Below are 18293 nucleotides of genomic sequence, written 5' to 3'. Positions count from 1 at the left end.
CCCGTCCCAAGGCCCGACTCCCGCGGAGAGTCACCCGCCTTCCGGTCACTGCCATCCTTCAAAGTAATCTTTATGGTAGCGACCACATCTACTACTTCCCCGGGTGTCAGACAAATACCCAGGCTGTCCGCTCAGCTGCCGCGAGCCTGCACTCACTCACTCACTCACTCACTCACTCACTCACTCACTCACTCACTCACTCACTCACTCACTCACTCACTCACTCACTCACTCACTCACTCACTCACTCACTCACTCACTCACTCACTCACTCACTCACTCACTCACTCACTGCTTTCTTCTGCACCTTCCGTTTCCTTCTTTTTTCCTTTCCCCTTTTTCTCGTCTCGGGCTTCTCTTTATAATGGACGTGGCAGCTGTGGCAATCAACAATTCCTGGGAACAATTATGGAGCGGACCATCTCTCACCTGTGCACTTACATAAGAAACGCCCGCAACACGAATCCACCCGGGAACCGCTTCAGCCACACTACCAAGCCCCTCGCTACGCTGCGAGTGCGGTGATTACTTATCTAAACCTGGCCTTTGCTGAGAGCTGTGGACCCACAACACCACAGCCCCTCATAGTGCCGAGGTCCTTGTCGGTGTATCTGCATTACAGGCACTCATCAAGCGAATATTTTCACTGTGTGGTGCAATGGATGTCATTGCAGCATGAACGAATCTCTCGAAATGCGTGCTTGTTTAAAGCTTAACAAGGGGGCTTCGCCCCCTGCTCGCTTCGCTCGCCTACCCCCGGCGTTTTGAACCCGTGTCCGCTGGGCAGGCAGGTGTGAGAATGACGCACGTTTAATACGGAGCGCTCGCCCGTGTCATTCTGGGGCTCTCCACTGGTAATACGGAGTCCCGTCCGTACTATTTATGACGTTTTACTTTGCTTTCCACTCTGTCTTTCATTTGAGACCTCACTTTATTCTGTTTTTGTTATAATGACACCTGGTCCGTGGCGATTTTATTCTTTTCACTTTGCATATCGTGTAGTCGAGCTCTTTCTTTTTGGAGGAGTCTCTGCCTGGTTTGCGTCATTTCAGACGCACGTTGTAGGCACTTGCGTTCATTAATTATATCCAGGCAGTCGCGTGTTTGTATCTCGGTCACTCGAGCTGTGTCGTGTTGAACCCGTGCCTGCTCTGCCTATGCAGTTTGAGACGCGCGTTGTAGGAGTCCATGTTCATTAGATCTATGCATTAGAGCCACTCACAATATGGCGGTGACGCCTGCGCCTTCCGTATTATGTCGGTTCTTACCATGCTGTGCAGGCGCCTTTGCCTTTTGTACTTCACTGCGCGTTCTGACGGCCGATGTAGGCACCTGAACCTTCAGGGTCCGCCTCCGCTGTGTGTTGTGGACGTTTAACTGTCGTTGTTTCTGCTTTTATATTCTGTATCTTGGTCTGCTCTGGGGACCTGGGTTCGCTTCCCGGGTCCTCCCTGCGTGGAGTTTGCATGTTCTCCCCGTGTCTGCGTGGGTTTCCTCCGGGCGCTCTGGTTTCCTCCCACAGTCCAAAGACATGCAGGTTAGGTGGATTGGCGATTCTAAATTGGCCCTAGTGTGTGCTTGGTGTGTGGGTGTGTTTGTGTGTGTCCTGCGGTGGGTTGGCACCCTGCCCGGGATTGGTTCCTGCCTTGTGCCCTGTGTTGGCTGGGATTGGCTCCGGCGGACCCCCATGACCCTGTGTTCGGATTCAGCAGGTTGGAAAATGGATGGATGGGTGGATCTTGGTCTGCATGTGTTTAGTGCCCAGGTTTGTTTGTAGCTGTTGCATTCCAGTTTTCATCATCTGTAACCCGCTCTTCATGTGTTCGTCCCCGTTGTTTAATCCCTTTATGAAGTTTTACTTTGTTTCCTACTCTGTGTTTTATTTCTGAGGGCTTTGTTTTGTAACCTGCTCTCTATGTGTTTGTCCCTGTTCTTTAACTTCTTTATGACGTTTTACTTTGTTTCCTATTGTGACGGTTTGTAGTCTCTCCCGTTTTGCTCTGGTGCAGGGGGGTGGGGGCTTTGTGTGGTGTCTGCGCACGCGCGTAGTCTCTCCCATTTCACTGGGGGGGGGGCTTTGTTTCTTTAATCCCTTTATGGGGTTTGTTCTGTAACCTGCTCTTCATGTGTTTGTCCCTGTTCTTTATCCTCTTTATGACGTTCTATTTTGTTTCCTACTTTGATGGTTCGTAGTTTCTCCCGTTTTGCTCTGGTGCGGGGGGCGTTTGTGTGGCACACGTGCGTAGTCTCTCCCGTTTCACTATGGGGGGGGGGGGCTTTGTGTGGCGCCTGCGCACTACGTCTTTTGCGTCCACGGCCCATGTCCCTGCGTCCATCTGGTTTGCCATTCTCGTTTAGTAATATGGATAGTAACGTGCTTGCACAGACTGGCTTCTTGGGTTGAAACAATTACTTATTATACTCATTAGGCCACTTAGTCTGTTTGCTCATTGATAGCCAAGCTGTGTTTAATGGCATTATGAACTGTGAGTGTATTTTGTTAACTGAAACATAACTTGCATTGAAATATGTGTAGGCCAGCAATTGTGGTCTTGCAACAGAAAAAAAAAAAAAATTGTACTAATATTATATAAAAAGACCAGAACTAAATAAAATAAAAACTACAATTTGAAACACAGAGCTAAATAAAAGTAAAAATTATTGTACTCCACTGAAAACTAGAATGAAATAAAAATCTAAATTAATTTTCTAAAATAAAACTAAAATGAATATCAGAACTGAACTATCACAGAGGGCACAGGCTCACAAAAATGGACATTTGAAGCCTGGATAAAAGTTGTGGTGGGCGCCACCAGGGTTTGTTTCCTGCTTTGTGCCCCTGTGTTGGCTGGCATTGGCTCCAGCAGACCCCGTGACCCTGTAGTTAGGATATAGCAGGTTGGATAATGGATGGATGGATAAAACATAGTCTGGTTTGACGAATTTCAATTTCTTTGGAGGCCCAGAGATGGTAGGGTCAGAATATGACAGAAACAACATGAGTCCATCCAGGCCCACAACCTGTCTTGTATCAATGGTCTTGACTGGTGGTGGAGCTGGTGTGATGGATATTTTCTTGGTACACATTGGGCCCGCAGCTACAAATCAATGATCGCTTTAATGCCACGGCCTATTAGAGTATTGTTGCTGACCGTGTGCATCCCTTCTCATTGACTAATGGCTACCTTCAGCATGATAATTCACCATGCCACACAACTAAAGTCATCTCAGACTGGTTCTATGAACATGACAATGAGTTCATTGTTCTTCCATGGCTTTTCTAGTCACTGAATCTGAATCCAGTAGACCACCTTTGGGATGTGGCAGAGTGGGAGATCGGCAGCATACATGTGTAAGCTGACAAAACTGCAGAAACTGCATGAGGCAGTCATGTCAACTTGGGTCAGAATCTCAAAGGAATGTTTTCAACATCTTGTGGAATCCGTGCTAGGTAGAAGTCTGAGAGGAAAATGAGGCCCTACCACCCTGCATTAGCAGAGTGGTCCTAAGAATTTGATCAGTGAGTGTAGATTAATTTTCATCACCACACTTTGAAGAGTATCTTAACGTTTCAATGTCTATAAACAAGGGCATTTCTTACATGTGTTATTCCAGGCCAGATGCACCTTCTTGCCTTCCACATTTCCATTCTCCAGTTTTGAAGTTTTGCTGTCAGCAGTCAGATGATCAGCATTTGCATCCACCTGTAGAATTACAAAGTGACAGCTAACGTCACCCTTATATGCCACCTTTCTGACTTAAAATGATACCTTGATTATATGATGTGCATCTCTGATGTAATGTAAAGACAACGCACCTTCTTTCGGGACTTCACTTCTTCCATGATCCTTAAAGCAGAATGTGAGCTGCTGTGGAAAATAAAGAAGAATTTGTTAAATACGCACCTTGTGAGTGGAGGGGAGGATGCAGCGAATGGCAAAGCAAGACGTCTTGAGGGGCTGAGGGGCCGTTTGTGATGTTTAGGAGTTTCCTCAACATGTTATATAAAGTAGGCAGTAAGGTAACCCTCTTCAACTCAGTGCCAACTCAGTGGACGTACACAACATAAAGTGGATTTGGAAAGTAATCAGACCCCCTCACTTTCTGTACAATTTCTTGTGTTTCACCAAAAGCAAAAGGAAAACTACTCTGTGGCTAGCAAGCTGTAATCTTCAAAAAGAGAACTCAGCCTCCCTGAAACACCACAACCTGTAAACGAAGCTCCAACCATCCATGCCCAAAAAGTCAAGCAGAAAGCAAGGCACCACACCTAAGAACAAATGAAATAAAAATGGGAAGAGAAACAAATGCACAGGCAATACCCACAAAGAGCAGGTGAGAAAGATGAAGACCAACATATGACCAACCAACAGCTTAAAACAGTTGGACTAAAATCCAAAAGAGAAGGCATTATCATCACTGCCCAAGACCAGGCCGTCAAGACCAACTACTATCCATCCATCCATCCATCCATTTTCCAACCCGCTGAATCCAAGCACAGGGTCACAGGGGTCTGCTGAAACCAATCCCAGCCAACACAGGGCGCAAAGCAGGAACCAATCCTGGGCAGGGCATCAACCCACCACAGGGTACACACACGCAGCACACACTAGGGTCAATTTAGGATCACCAATGCACCTAACCTGCATGTCTTTGGACTGTGGGAGGAAACCCACGCAGACATGGAGAGAACATGCAAACTCCACGCAGGTAGGACCCGGGAAGCAAACCCAGGTCTCCTCACTGCGAGGCAGCAGCGCTACCACTGCGCCACCGTGCCGCCCTAAACCAAATACTACCGGATCGAAATCCTAACAGATGGCATAGACTCAGCGAGTAGGCTATGTGGTCAATTCTAGGACACCATTGACCATAACTGGCCAAAACTGAATACCCTCATAGACACAATAAGGCCGCCACATACCTGCATTGGAACATCTGCAAAGAATTCAACATCAACACAAAAGACAAATGGTATGAGCGTGAGCCTCAAACAGTAACAGTAAAAGATAACAGTAACATCACAGTCCTGTGGGACATGCCAAATACAGACAGGTCATGAGATAAAGGCCAACAGACCAGACCTCGTCATTAAGATTAAAAACCTGCAGTGCGCTCCCCTCGACTTTCTCGTATACTGAAATGGAGGAAAAGGTCATCAGAGCCACTTCCAGTTGCACAATATTTCTCAAATATCACATCTCTTTGTTTCTCATCATAACTAATTCATAAAATCGATACACAACCATTTATTTCTGTTTAAAATCAAACTTTATATTAAAATGATAATTTCGCACTTAGGGAGGTCGGAAATGGTGGTGGAATTTCTTCATGATTACATATACATTGCCTCGATTACGTGCAAAGCAAAAAGAGTTATACAGTAGTCACCTAAAAATATAAAAGAAGTGTTAGTGTTATCTACTCTCTATATATAAGATCCTAAGCCTAAAAGTGCAACGTTTTAATGTCACGTTTTTTGTCACACTTTAAATCAGGCTTATTTTAAAACCTACATATATATATGTTTGGTATCATTCTTTTCAGAATTTATCGAACTTTAAGGTGATGTTGTTAGATTTTCAGATTCTTATTCAGTTTTTAAATTATAAACTAAAAAATATCAAAAACTCACTTCCCGCGAGATGAGACTTTGTGCCAAAAGATTTAACCAGGCCCAAAGCTGGAAATAAAAGACAAAGAGTAGAACAGCTGCTGTACAGGCTTTATAATGTTCAAAGCGCCATGCGAGACTCAGATCACACGGCACGGCAGCAGCTGATCGAGCAAAGAGGAGGTAAAAAAAAAATTAAATTATTTGTTTCCCATTGTATCACCATTTAAGAGGGGGTTTGGGAGGAACAACCACATCTCCTTGGGGTGCGTTCAGCCCCCCTCTTCACAACGCGAGCGACAAAGATGTGAAGTGGCTGGCAAGTGAAGCGAGCAGGGTGCGAACCCCCTAGTATATATATTGTAAGAAAGGCGCTATATTGCGCCTGACCCGGCACAGACTTCACACAGGAGGCACATATAAAATAAAAAGACTTTTATTTTTCTTCAACTGGAGGGCACGTCTTCCCCATAATCCCTCCAGCCACAACACAGTCACAAGCACTGAGTCACCACACTCCTCTCTCTTTCACCAGCACTCCTCCACAGCTTTGTCCGCCTCCACCCGACTCTGGCCACTGATTAGTGGTCGCTGGCTCCCTTTTATCAGGTACCCGGAAGTGCTCCAGGTGGTTGATTATCGACATCCCGCTGCACTTCCGGGTAAGGCGAAACCAGTGCCCAAAAGGGGCCAGCCGCTCCTGTTGCAGTACCCTCTGACAGCGCCTACGGAACCCCACAGAGCTGCACAGAACTCCAACCCCCATGAAGCCCTGGGGGGAGTCCGAGGCACCGCTGTAACCCAGGGATGCTGCCATCTAGCGTCCAGGAGGAGATACTGGGCTTCCCACCCCTGTCCCCCTGGCAGATGTGGTGAAGGGGCGTCCCAACTAGGCATAGGCCCCGGCCATCTGTCACAATATATGATTAATTATATAACAAATTACTATAGGTGAAACTGCTTTAAGCTACATTTAATTATGATAAAAATGGTGGAATTAAAAAAAAAAATCATATAATTAAATGTTTTACTAGGAACACGACGGGGACATAGCAGCTTATTGTTCCCATTACATCTTTATATTTACATGGCACATTCAATGTTTACACGTTATTGTTAAACATCCATTATCCAACCTGCTATATCCTAACTACAGGGTCACGGGGGTCTGCAGGAGCCAATCCCAGCCAACACAGGGCACAAGGCAGGAACAACCCCCGGGCAGGGCGCCAGCCCACTGCAGGGCACACACACACACACACACACACCAAGTACACACTAGGGACAATTTAGGATCGCCAATCCACCTAACCTGCATGTCTTTGGACTGTGGGAGGAAACCCACGCAGACACGGGGAGAACATGCAAACTCCACGCAGGGAGGACCCGGGAAGCAAACCCGGGTCTCCTTACTGTGATGCAGCAGTGCTACCCACTGTGCCACCATGCCACCCGTTATTGTTAAACTATCTAACTAATATATGTTATCCATCCATTATCCAACCCGCTATATCCTAACTAAAGGGTCAAGGGGGTCTGCTGGAGCCAATCCCAGCCAACACAGGACGTAAGGCAGGAAACAAACCCCGGGCAGGGCGCCAGCCCACCACAGGGCGCACACACACACACACACCAAGTACACACTAGGGACAATTTAGGATCGCCAATCCACCTAACCTGCATGTCTTTGGACTGTGGGAGGAAACCCACACAGACACGGGGAGAACATGCAAACTCCACACAGGGAGGACCTGGTAAGTGAACCCTGGGCTCCTAACTGTGAGGCGGCAGCGCTACCCACTGCACCCTATTGTTAAACTAATGATGTACAAATTAAAATAAAATTAATAATAGTTATTGAAAAAATATGTATTATATTGAATGCAGTTTTTAATATCTTGTAGACATTTATATTTCCATGACACAAAAGATTCAGATTGTTGTTTAAATAAAATTCTACTTCCAGTTGAGCAAAATTTCATATCTGTTTGCTTTTATCATTATAAATATATATATATACCAAATTGGAATTATCTATCCGTAATGATAACCTTAGTTTACTTGAAAATTCAGTTAAAGTATTTAGTTGAAGTACCACTTCTGGTTGCCGGAAGTGGACCAAATGTTGACAGGATTCCTTATTTTTGATATAAAGCAGGTGTACAAAGTCTCACTGACCGAGGGCAAAGCGTTTTTGAGTTACCGTGTTTACACACAGCCACACAGACGGACATAATTTAAAAAGTGGAATTTTCGGACTCATTAAGGTCTAAAACGGCAAGATTCATCAAAATCTTGAGGTTCAATTTTTTCACGATTCCTATTCTTTCTCTATACTGTGTACACGAGAAAGTAAATAAACAAAAAAGCTGCCTACTCTTCGATATGTCCATCCTGACTGAAAGAAACACCTCAGTAAAAGTAACTGAAAAACTGTTAAAATATCGAGATTGAAAGAATGTGGGGTTATGAAAGCCACAATAATACCAGTAGAGACAGGAGCCCTCAGACTTACAAAGAAAGGAAAGGAGAAATAAACCCAACAGATCTCAGGTAACATCAAAAATACAAGAATTACAGAAGATCACACCACTTGGAACATCCTAAGAAAGGCATAGACTTCTACCTCATTCTAACCCTAAGCTCAAGGAGTGGACCCATTTATTATGTTGTATTATGGTATGAACTCAAATGGACTAATAATGACAATTCTTCTTCTTCATCTTTCGGTTGCTCCCATTAGGGGTTGCCACGGTGGATCATCTTCTTCCATATCTTCCAGTCCTCTGCATCTTGCTCTGCCACCCCCATCACCTGCATGTCCTCTCTCACCACATCCATAAACCTTCTCTTAGGCCTTCCTCTTTTCATCTTCCCTGGCAGCTCTATCCTTAGCATCCTTCTCCCAATATACCCCTCATCTCTCCTCTGCTCATGTCCAAACCAACACAATCTCGCCTCTCTGACTTTGTCTCCCAACCGTCCAACCTGAGCTGACCCTCTGATGTCCTCATTTCTAATCCTGTCCATCCTCGTCACACCCAATGCCAATCTTAGCATCTTTAACTCTGCCACCTCCAGCTCTGTCTCCTGCTTTCTGATCAGTGCCACCGTCTCCAGCCCATATAACATAGCTGGTCTCACTATCGTCCTGTAGACCTTCCCTTTCACTCTTGCTGATACCCGTCTGTCACAAATCACTCCTGACACTCTTCTCCACCCATTCCACCCTGCCTGCACTCTCTTTTTCAACTCTCTTCAATACAAATAACCTATTTACACTGCATGTCAGGACAAAAAACAAGTTATGAAGTCCAGGGATCTCTCTGTAGACCTCCATGATGAAAATGTGGTGAGGCCTCGACCAGGACAAGACAATCAAACCATTTCTAAAGCTTTGAGTGTCCCAGGCAGGGCTGATTTACGATGAGAATAATGAAGCTTAATCTTCAGGCCTCCTAATCCCAGAGGAGCCCCCGACGTTACTTTAGTCCACGTTGGTTAGAAATTGTGTGTGTCTTCTATATGAGAAAGGGTTTTAAAAAATAGTATTAATAATACAGTGGAATTCAGTAGATACAAGAAGTCAGTATAGAGATTGGGAGAGCATTGGGGGTCATGAGGTCACTGGTAAGGGGTGTGTGGTGCTCCTGATATCTCAAGTCTTTAGAGTCCTGGTGCTTCCTGCATTGTTATATGGTTGTGGGACATGGACGCTATCCAGTGACCTGAGATGAACACTAGACTCCTTCAGTACTGTGTCTCTTCAGAGAGTCCTTGGGTACCGCTGGATTGACTTTGTGTTGCTCATGGAGTCCCAAATGAGGCACATTACTTGCATTGTGATGGAACGTCAGTTACGAGACTTCGAACATGTGGTGCGATTCTCTGAGGGTGATCCGGCTCACAGGATCCTCATTGTTAAGGACCGAAGCAGCTGGACCAGGCCATGGGGATGCCCACATAACACTGGCTGCGGAAGACAGATGGTTATTTCCGGAGTGTGGGACTGGACCGCGTGTCTGCCTGGGGGGTTGCCAATCAGGATTCCGAGCTGTTTTGTCATGTAGTGGGTGCAGCAATGCACTTTATCAGTGTATGCTCCCTGACCTGACCTGAAATTTTTAAAAAATGTGTGATGATCTGTTGTGGAGCAACACCATTGATGAAGATAACAGTGGTTACCTAGACCTCATTCTTGGGTGTAAAGCCCCAAATAACAGTACAAGATTCAGGGACCCAAAAATGTAAGTCTGCCAATGTTTCCAGGAGTACGGTGGCTTTAATGATTGTGAAATGGAAGACGTTTTGAACTACCAGGATTCTTCCAAGAGCTGAGCATCTGGCCAAACTGAGTAACTGGGCAGGAAGGGCCATGAAAATGCCTTGAAGCATACAGATAGATAGATAGATAGATAGATAGATAGATAGATAGATAGATAGATAGATAGATAGATAGATAGATAGATAGATAGATAGATAGATAGATAGATAGATAGATAGATAGATAGATAGATAGAGTATTCACAGCACATCACTTTTTCCACATTTTATTATGTTACAGCCTTATTCCAAAATGGGTTAAATTCATTTTTTTCCTCAGAATTCTGCACACAACACCCCATAATGACAAAGTGAAAAATGTTTACTTGAGGTTTTTGCAAATTTATTAAAAATAAAAAAAATTGAGAAAGCACATGTACATAAGTATTCACAACCTTTGCCGTGAAGCTCCAAATTGAGCTCAGGTGCATCCTGTTTCCCCTGATCGTCCTTGAGATGTTTCTGCAGCTTCATTGGAGTCCACCTGTGGTAAATTCAGTTGACTGGCCATGATTTGGAAAGGCACACGCCTGTCTATATAAGGTCCCACAGTTGACAGTTCATGTCAGAGCACAAACCAAGCATGAAGTCAAAGGAATTGTCTGTAGACCACTGAGACAGGATTGTCTCGAGGCACAAATCTGGGGAAGGTTACAGAAAAATTTCTGCTGCTTTGAAGGTCCCAATGAGCACAGTGACCCCCATCATCCGTAAGTGGAAGAAGTTCAAAACCACCAGGACTCTTCCTAGAGTTGGCCGGCCATCTAAACTGAGTGATCGGGGGAGAAGGGCCTTAGTCAGGGAGGTGACCAAGAACCCGATGGTCAGTCTGTCAGTGCTCCAGAGGTCCTCTGTGGAGAGAGGAGAACCTTCCAGAAGGACAACCATCTCTGCAGCAATCCACCAATCAGGCCTGTATGGTAGAGTGGCCAGACGGAAGCCACTCCTTAGTAAAAGGCACATGGCAGCCCACCTGGAGTTTGCCCAAAGGCACCTGAAGGACTCTCAGACCATGAGAAAGAAAATTCTCTGGTCTGATGGGACAAAGATTGAACGCTTTGGTGTGAATGCCAGGCGTCACGTTTGGAGGAAACCAGGCACCGCTCATCACCAGGCCAATACCATCCCTACAGTGAAGCATGGTGGTGGCAGCATCATGCTGTGGGGATGTTTTTCAGTGGCAGGAACTGGGAGACTAGTCAGGATAAAGGGAAAGATGACTGCAGCAATGTACAGAGACATCCTGGATGAAAAGCTGCTCCAGAGCGCTCTTGACCTCAGACTGGGGCGACGGTTCATCTTTCAGCAGGACAACGACCCTAAGCACACAGCCAAGATATCAAAGGAGTGGCTTCAGGACAACTCTGTGAATGTCCTTGAGTGGCCCAGCCAGAGCCCAGACTTGAATCCGATTGAACATCTCTGGCGAGATCTTAAAATGGCTGTGCACCGACACTTCCCATCCAACCTGATGGAGCTTGAGAGGTGCTGCAAAGAGGAATGGGCGAAACTGGCCAAGGATAGGTGTGCCAGGCTTGTTTTGTTTTGTTTTTTTTGTTTTTGTTCTTTATTTCGCCTTATACGATTTCTCGTATTAGAAATTTGTTAGTTTTCGCATACCCCTTGGGGTCAGAGCGCAGGGTCAGCCATTGTACAGCGCCCCTGGAGCAATTACAGGTTAAGGGTCTTGCTCAAGGGCCCAGCAGAGTAGGATCTCTTTTGGCAGTGACGGGGATTCAAACCGGCAACTTTCTGGATACCAGCGCAGATCCTTAGCCTCAGAGTATTGAGCAAAGGCTGTGAATACTTATGGACATGGGATTTCTCATTTTTTTTATTTTTAATAAATTTGCAAAAATCTCAAGTAAACTTTTTTCACGTTGTCATTATGGGGTGTTGTGTGTAGAATTCTGAGGAAAAAATGAATTTAATCCATTTTGGAATGAGGCTGTAACATAACAAAATGTGGAAAAAGTGATGCGCTGGGAATACTTTCTGGATGCACTGTATGTGGCGTATGCTATGCTGCGGGTTGGCTAGTTCTCTATATTTATGTCTAATTCCCATATAAAACATGGTCATATTTTCATGTCAGTCACAATAATGAACAAACACAGTCTGCTATAACTAAAGATACACAGATTTTCAGAGACTTTTTGACCATATTGAATAAATCATTCAAACTGTGAAACTGAAGGTTGGAAAAAGTAAGTGAACCCTAAGCTAATGACTTTTTAAAAATCTCATTGCTGTCCAAATTTAGCACACCTGGAGTCCATTTAATGAAACGAGTTCAGAGGTGTGGAACAGAATGACTTTGATTGATAACAAACACTATAAAGTTTGAGTTTGAGCTTTTGACAAGAAGCATAGCCAGATGGGACTTGAAGAAGTCATCAGAACTGGCTAACATCTTTGTTCCTGAGTCAACTATACACAAAACATTGAACAAGAAAGGAGTCCATGGCAGGACATCAAGAAGGAAGCCACTGCTATCAAAAACAGAACATTGCTGAAAGCCTGAACTTTGCGAAAGAGCACTTGGACACTCCACAACGGTACTGGGAAAATGTTTTGTGGAGTGATGAAACCTAAATAAAACTATTTGGGAGGAACAAGCAGAACATCATTTGGTGTAAAAAGGGCACTGCATATCAACATCAAAACATCATCCCTACAGTAAAGTATGGTGGAAGAAACATCAGGATTTGGGCCTGCTTTGCTGCATCAGAGCCTGGACAGCTTGCCATCATTGAGGGGAAAATGATTCACAAGTTTGTCAACAAATTCTCCAGAATAATGTGAAGGTGTCTGTCTGTCAACTTAAACTCAGAAGAGGCTGAGAAATGCAACAGGACAATGACCCCAAACATCGCAGCAAATCCACAGCACAATGGCTTCAGAAGAACAATCTCAGCCTTTTGGAGTGGCCCAGTCAGAGCCCAGATCTCAATCCTATGACTTGAAGAGAGCCATACACAGAAGACAACCAAAGAATATGGAAGAGAGTTAAGGCAGGGAAGAATGGGCGAAAATTCCCCCCGCACAATGTGCAGGTCTGATCTGCAGTTACAGGAAGCGCCTGGTTGAGGTCTTTGTTGCCAAAGGAGGGTCAACCAGTTACTAAATCCCAAGGTTCACTTACTTTTTCCACTACCACTGTGAACGTTGAATGCGTTTGTAAAATAAAGACATGAAAGAGTACAATTTTTTGTGTGTCATTGGCTTAAGCTCATTGTGTATATCAGTACCTGTGACTTAGATGAAGATCAGATCACTTTTTATGACCAATTCATGCAGTAATAATAATAATACATTTTATTTATATAGCGCCTTTCCCATGCTCAATGCACTTCACAGAGTTTAAGATAGAACAGCAGGGTATACAGTATATACAGTAGCATTGTACAAACCAGATAAATAAATAAAGAAGATTATGACAGTGAATTCAGAGAAAAAGTCTAACAGACAATATAAATGATGGTCTCACACACACACACACACACACACACACAGGTTACATGAGCATCTTGACAGAGAAGTAAACCGAGAGAAGGGTAATAAAGTCACGTAGAGCTAAAAGCCTTCCTGAACTGATGAGTTTTGAGTTGTTTTTTAAAATAATTCATGGAGTCGGCTGACCTGATTAATTTCAGTAGGTCATTCCAGAGTCTGGGCGCTGTACAGCTGAAGGCCCTGCTGTCACCCATGGAGTGTAGATTAGTGACGGGCACAACAAGATTACCAGAATCAGAGGACCTTAGTGGGCGGGCAGGCACACAGTGATGGAGAAGGTCACTGATGTAGTTTGGCGCGAGATTATTTAAGGCTTTGTATGTTATTAGTAGGATTTTATATTCGATTCTGTAGGACACAGGGAGCCAGTGAAGGCGGAGCAGGATGGGTGTTATGTGCTCGCTGCTGCTGGTTCAAGTAAGGACTCTTGCAGATAAGTTTTGAATCATCTGGAGCTGTGATATAAGATTAGAAGGGGCACCTGCCAGCAGTGTGTTACAATAATCGATGTGGGATGTGATAACAGCAGGGACAAGTTTCTCAGCATTAGAGAAGGAGAGGAAGGAGCGAACACGGGATATGTTACGGAGGTGAAAGTAAGAAAGTTTCTTAATGTGGTTTATATGGTCGGAATAAGAAAGGGAGGAATCAAAAATGACACCAAGATAAAGTAATCCCAGATAATACCAAAGGATTCACATACTTTTTACTTGGACTGTACCTTCTGTGTAGAGAAAAGCTACACAGGGAGGACACTCACACAGATACAGGGAAAACATGCATACCCCACGCAGGTAGAACCTGGGACACGAAGCGTGGGGGCGAGACACTTAAAAAGAAACAAAAACGACTACTGTAAGACGTACAAGAAGGCTACTATACGTTACAATAACGGCTCTTCATTTTACACATCCATTGCCGTCGTGGTTGTGTTATTTAATCATTTTAGTGCAGTTCCCGTTATTTAAATGCTACCAATTACCATGAGGTTTCAACTGCAGCATTTCTCAATTTCAAAGGATTACCTCACAGTTTCAACATCGCGATTGCCATTTCATGTAAAGCTACATGTGGCAGCCACTTCAGATGACGAAACGCTGAGTGAACAATCTGTAACTTGATATCAATACGTTTTTAACGGTTGGTATTACGAAATATGGAATCGGAATGCAGAAAGAATTGATGGAATTTGATTGTAACTGTAAACAACGGTGTGTACCTCCATTCCTAGAAATAAACCTGCTAAAGTGATTCTTCACAGCGATGCCATAAAGGAAGCAATTTTTAGTTCCCAAAAGACCCATCCACATGAAGGCTGCTAAAAGACCCTTTTATTTGTTCAGATCCGGAGCAGGCTCCATGAATATCTCTGAATTGATGACTACGGATTTGTGACGCGGGGCGGCAAGGTGACGCAGTGGATAGTTAGGAGACCCGGGTTCGCTTCCCGGGTCGTCCTTGCGTGGAGTTTACATGTTCTCCCCGTGTCTGCGTGGGTTTCTTCCCACACTCCAAAGACATGCAGGTTAGGTGCATTGGTGATCCTAAATTGTCCGTAGTTTGTGTGTGTGTGTGTGTTTGCCCTGCCCGGGGTTTGTTCCTGCCTTGTGCACTGTGTTGGCTGGGATTGGCTCCAGCAGACCCCGTGACCCTGTAGTTAGGATATAGCGGGTTGGATAATGGATGGATGGATTTGTGACGCGGTTCCCGATTTTAATCGCGGTTTATATTGTAATAACACGGGCTATAAGATCAGGTTCTCTTGGTCTCTTATATTATACTTTCTATACACTTCTGTTTTGTCCTCATATTAGGAACCTTTTGAAAGCCCTAAGAGCCAATTTCATATCCAAAGATACTTCCCAAGAAACAATGGTTCTTTGCCAAGCAGGGGTTCAAAGAGGAAACACACAAAAGTGCCATTAAAATGCCGTTGCTTTAAGAGCGTTCTTTCAAGCTGCAATAAATTATTTTGATCTGTTCTTGTATGTGCGGGCGGCAAGGTGGCGCAGTGGGTAGCGCTGCTGCCTCGCAGTTGGGAGATCTGGGGACCTGGGTTCGATTCCCGGGTCCTCCCTGTGTGGAGTTTGCATGTTCTCCCCATGTCTGCGTGGGTTTCCTCCGGGCGCTCCGGTTTCCTCCCACATTCCAAAGACATGCAGGTTAGGTGGATTGGCGCTTCTAAATTGGCCCTAGTGTGTGCTTGGTGTTTGTGTGTGTCCTGCGGTGGGTTGGCACCCTGCCCAGGATTGTTTCCTGCCTTGTGCCCTGTGTTGGCTGGGATTGGCTCCAGCAGACCCCCGTGACCCTGTATTCGGATTCAGCGGGTTGGCAAATGGATGGATGGATGGATGGATGTTCTTGTATGTATGTTTTTTTATCTTTTTATGTAACATATAGGATCACATCCTGACCATTGAGCATTGCGACGGTCCCCTTCTTGATCCGCAGATAAACTGTTCACTACAGCAAAGATTTGCGCACACTGAGCCGCTGCCAGGTGACTACGAACGTGAGTCGCGTTAATCAGGCGGTGGATTGTTGGTTCCGATATTAACTAAATTGGTACAAACACCCAATAAAGATAAAACAACTTTAAAAATGAATCTGCCTTGAGCCGATGCCCGCCGCAGACTCCAGCCGCCTACCCTGCGACCCTCCTCTGGATAAGCGGGTTTGGAAAATGGATGGATGAATGGAGTAATCTAAAGAATGTAAGAGTAACAGCCGAGCTCACAAATTGAGACCGCATACACACCAATTTGAAAACGAATGTCTTTTTCTGGAATATTTCGAAATCTTTTCAAAAACGCTCTCCAAAGTGTGCAAATCTGAGAAGGCCCGTCGCCGAGTGTGGACGGGGATAACGGAGCTTTTCGAAAAGGCTGACTTGTGATTGCCATGTGGTCAGATAGTTTTGCCCCCTGAAATCTTTCATCTTTTCTTACCTTTGTTGGATCGGCCGACGGGTATACTGCGTCATGAAACACTCGAATGTTTTGCTGGATTTATTTTCGCAGAACTGCTAGTCTTTCATTTATTTTTCGAAGTTTTGGGCTAACATAGTTTTGTAACCTTTAGTTGTTCGCCATTTTATTTATTTATTTATTTACTTATTTATTTATTTGTGTGTTTGTTTTTCTCTTTCGGTATTTCGATTTACTTTGAGTTTGCCGTAAACTAACGGTGCGTGTTTAAAAAACCGCGCATGCCCAATTAGGACAACTTACACGTTTTTGGCGTTTCACAGTCAGGTTGCGTGCCATTCCTATCAGTGCACGTAAAACGCCGGCTGTGGGACATCATCACATTTGAGTTCTTTCGTGTCATCAGTTCCAGTTAATCACTTTAGAGTTTACGGTTACATTCTATTACTGCTACACTTCGAAATGCAAAATCCAATACAGCACAACAGTCTCACAAACACAAGCAATTGGGGAAACCGTGCAAGCAACACACAAAGCAACCAACCGCCGGGTTCCAAGTATAGGACGCTACACCGTGCATTAAAAAAAGAACTCTTGGGAATGTTCAGTTTATGTAAAATTCTTTAATGTAAAATAAATTGTCTGCTGATATGTTAAGGAGCGGCACGGTGGCGTATTCGTCGTTCTGCTGCCTCGGTTGCGCTACCAGGGTTCCCGTCCCGGGACCTCCCTGCGTGGAGTTTGTATGTTCTTCCCGTGTCTGCGTGGGTTTCCTCCCACAGTCCAAAGACATGCAGGTTGGGTGATTTGGCGACACTTAATTGTCCCCAGTGTGTGTGTTTGGTGTGTGTTTACCCTGCGATGGAAAGGCGCCCTGTCCAGGGTTTGTTCCTGCCTTGTCCCCAGTACTAGCTGGGATAGGCTCCAGCAGACCCCTGCCACCCTGTCCAGGACTAAACGGGTTAGAAAATGACTGTCCGACATGTTAAATGTTTCTTAACTCTTTCTAGTTACATTGATTGACGTTTGTTTGATGTCACACTAACACAATTAATTTATGTTGAAACAAAGCAGTCCGATTATTTTCTTTCAACAGAAGTACAATCCGTCTCAGGGACTGTTGTCATTACTCACTTATTTTATGTTATTCTTACTCAAAAGTAACACTTTTCTAATCCTCAAAACATGCGGAATTCCCTTTTTTCCTTGCTCTAAAAAAAAGTTTAATTTACCTTACTGACAGCTGTGGTCTCCAGAATTTTACTTTTGAGGTGAAAATATGTTTAGGGGACACACAGTTAAATTGAGTTGATTTAACCTAAAATAATCAATTGTCGGGCGGCACGGTGGCGCAGTGGTTCGCTTCCGGGGTCCTCCCTGTGTGGAGTTTGCATGTTCTCCCCGTGTCTGCGTGGGTTTCCTCCGGGCGCTCCGGTTTCCTCCCACAGTCCAAAGACATGCAGGTTAGGTGGATTGGCGATTCTGAATTGGCCCCAGTGTGTGATTGGTGTGTGTGTGTGTGCACCCTACCCAGGGATTTGTTCCTGCCTTGTGCCCTGTGTTGGCTGGGATTGGCTCCAGCAGACCCCCGTGACACTGTGTTTGGATTCAGTGGGTTGGAAAATGGATGGATAATCAATTGTCATGTTTGCATAAAGTATGATATTTTGCATAAAGAGTCGTCCCTTTTGATCGAAGGGATCTCCACACCTTTGTATTCTCGAAAAGAATGTCAAAGACTTTTTCCCCCAAATGCGGTTTTGTGCGGCTGTGGACGCCGATTTATGAGACTTTTTTCGATACACGTCGCCCACCCTATAAGAAAAGCATCACCGTCTTTGTTTCCGCAGTAAAAAGATGTAATTAATATTAAGATAACTTGAAAAATACAAACATCCAAAATCGAACTTGCT

General features: G+C 44.7%; 2 protein-coding genes across 2 annotated transcripts in view; both read right to left on the bottom strand.

The window, feature by feature from the left end:
- sympk (symplekin) overlaps window positions 1-18293 on the bottom strand; it is a 581858-nt gene that overhangs the window by 174823 nt on the left and 388742 nt on the right. The window lies entirely within an intron of this gene.
- si:ch1073-429i10.1 (delta(14)-sterol reductase TM7SF2) overlaps window positions 1-18293 on the bottom strand; it is a 73356-nt gene that overhangs the window by 54422 nt on the left and 641 nt on the right. Inside the window, exons 2-3 of the mRNA XM_028793082.2 lie at window positions 3818-3869; window positions 3602-3704 (exon numbers count right to left, since the gene is read on the bottom strand). Of these exons, the coding sequence (XP_028648915.1) occupies window positions 3602-3704; window positions 3818-3844 (130 nt within the window). The 5' untranslated portion in view covers window positions 3845-3869. The remainder of the gene's footprint in view (window positions 1-3601; window positions 3705-3817; window positions 3870-18293) is intronic.

Source organism: Erpetoichthys calabaricus, chromosome 1 (genome assembly GCF_900747795.2).
Source record: "Erpetoichthys calabaricus chromosome 1, fErpCal1.3, whole genome shotgun sequence".
NCBI lineage: Eukaryota > Metazoa > Chordata > Cladistia > Polypteriformes > Polypteridae > Erpetoichthys > Erpetoichthys calabaricus.
Note: the sequence above shows the minus strand (reverse complement) of the source record. Positions and strands in the feature narration are given on the sequence as shown.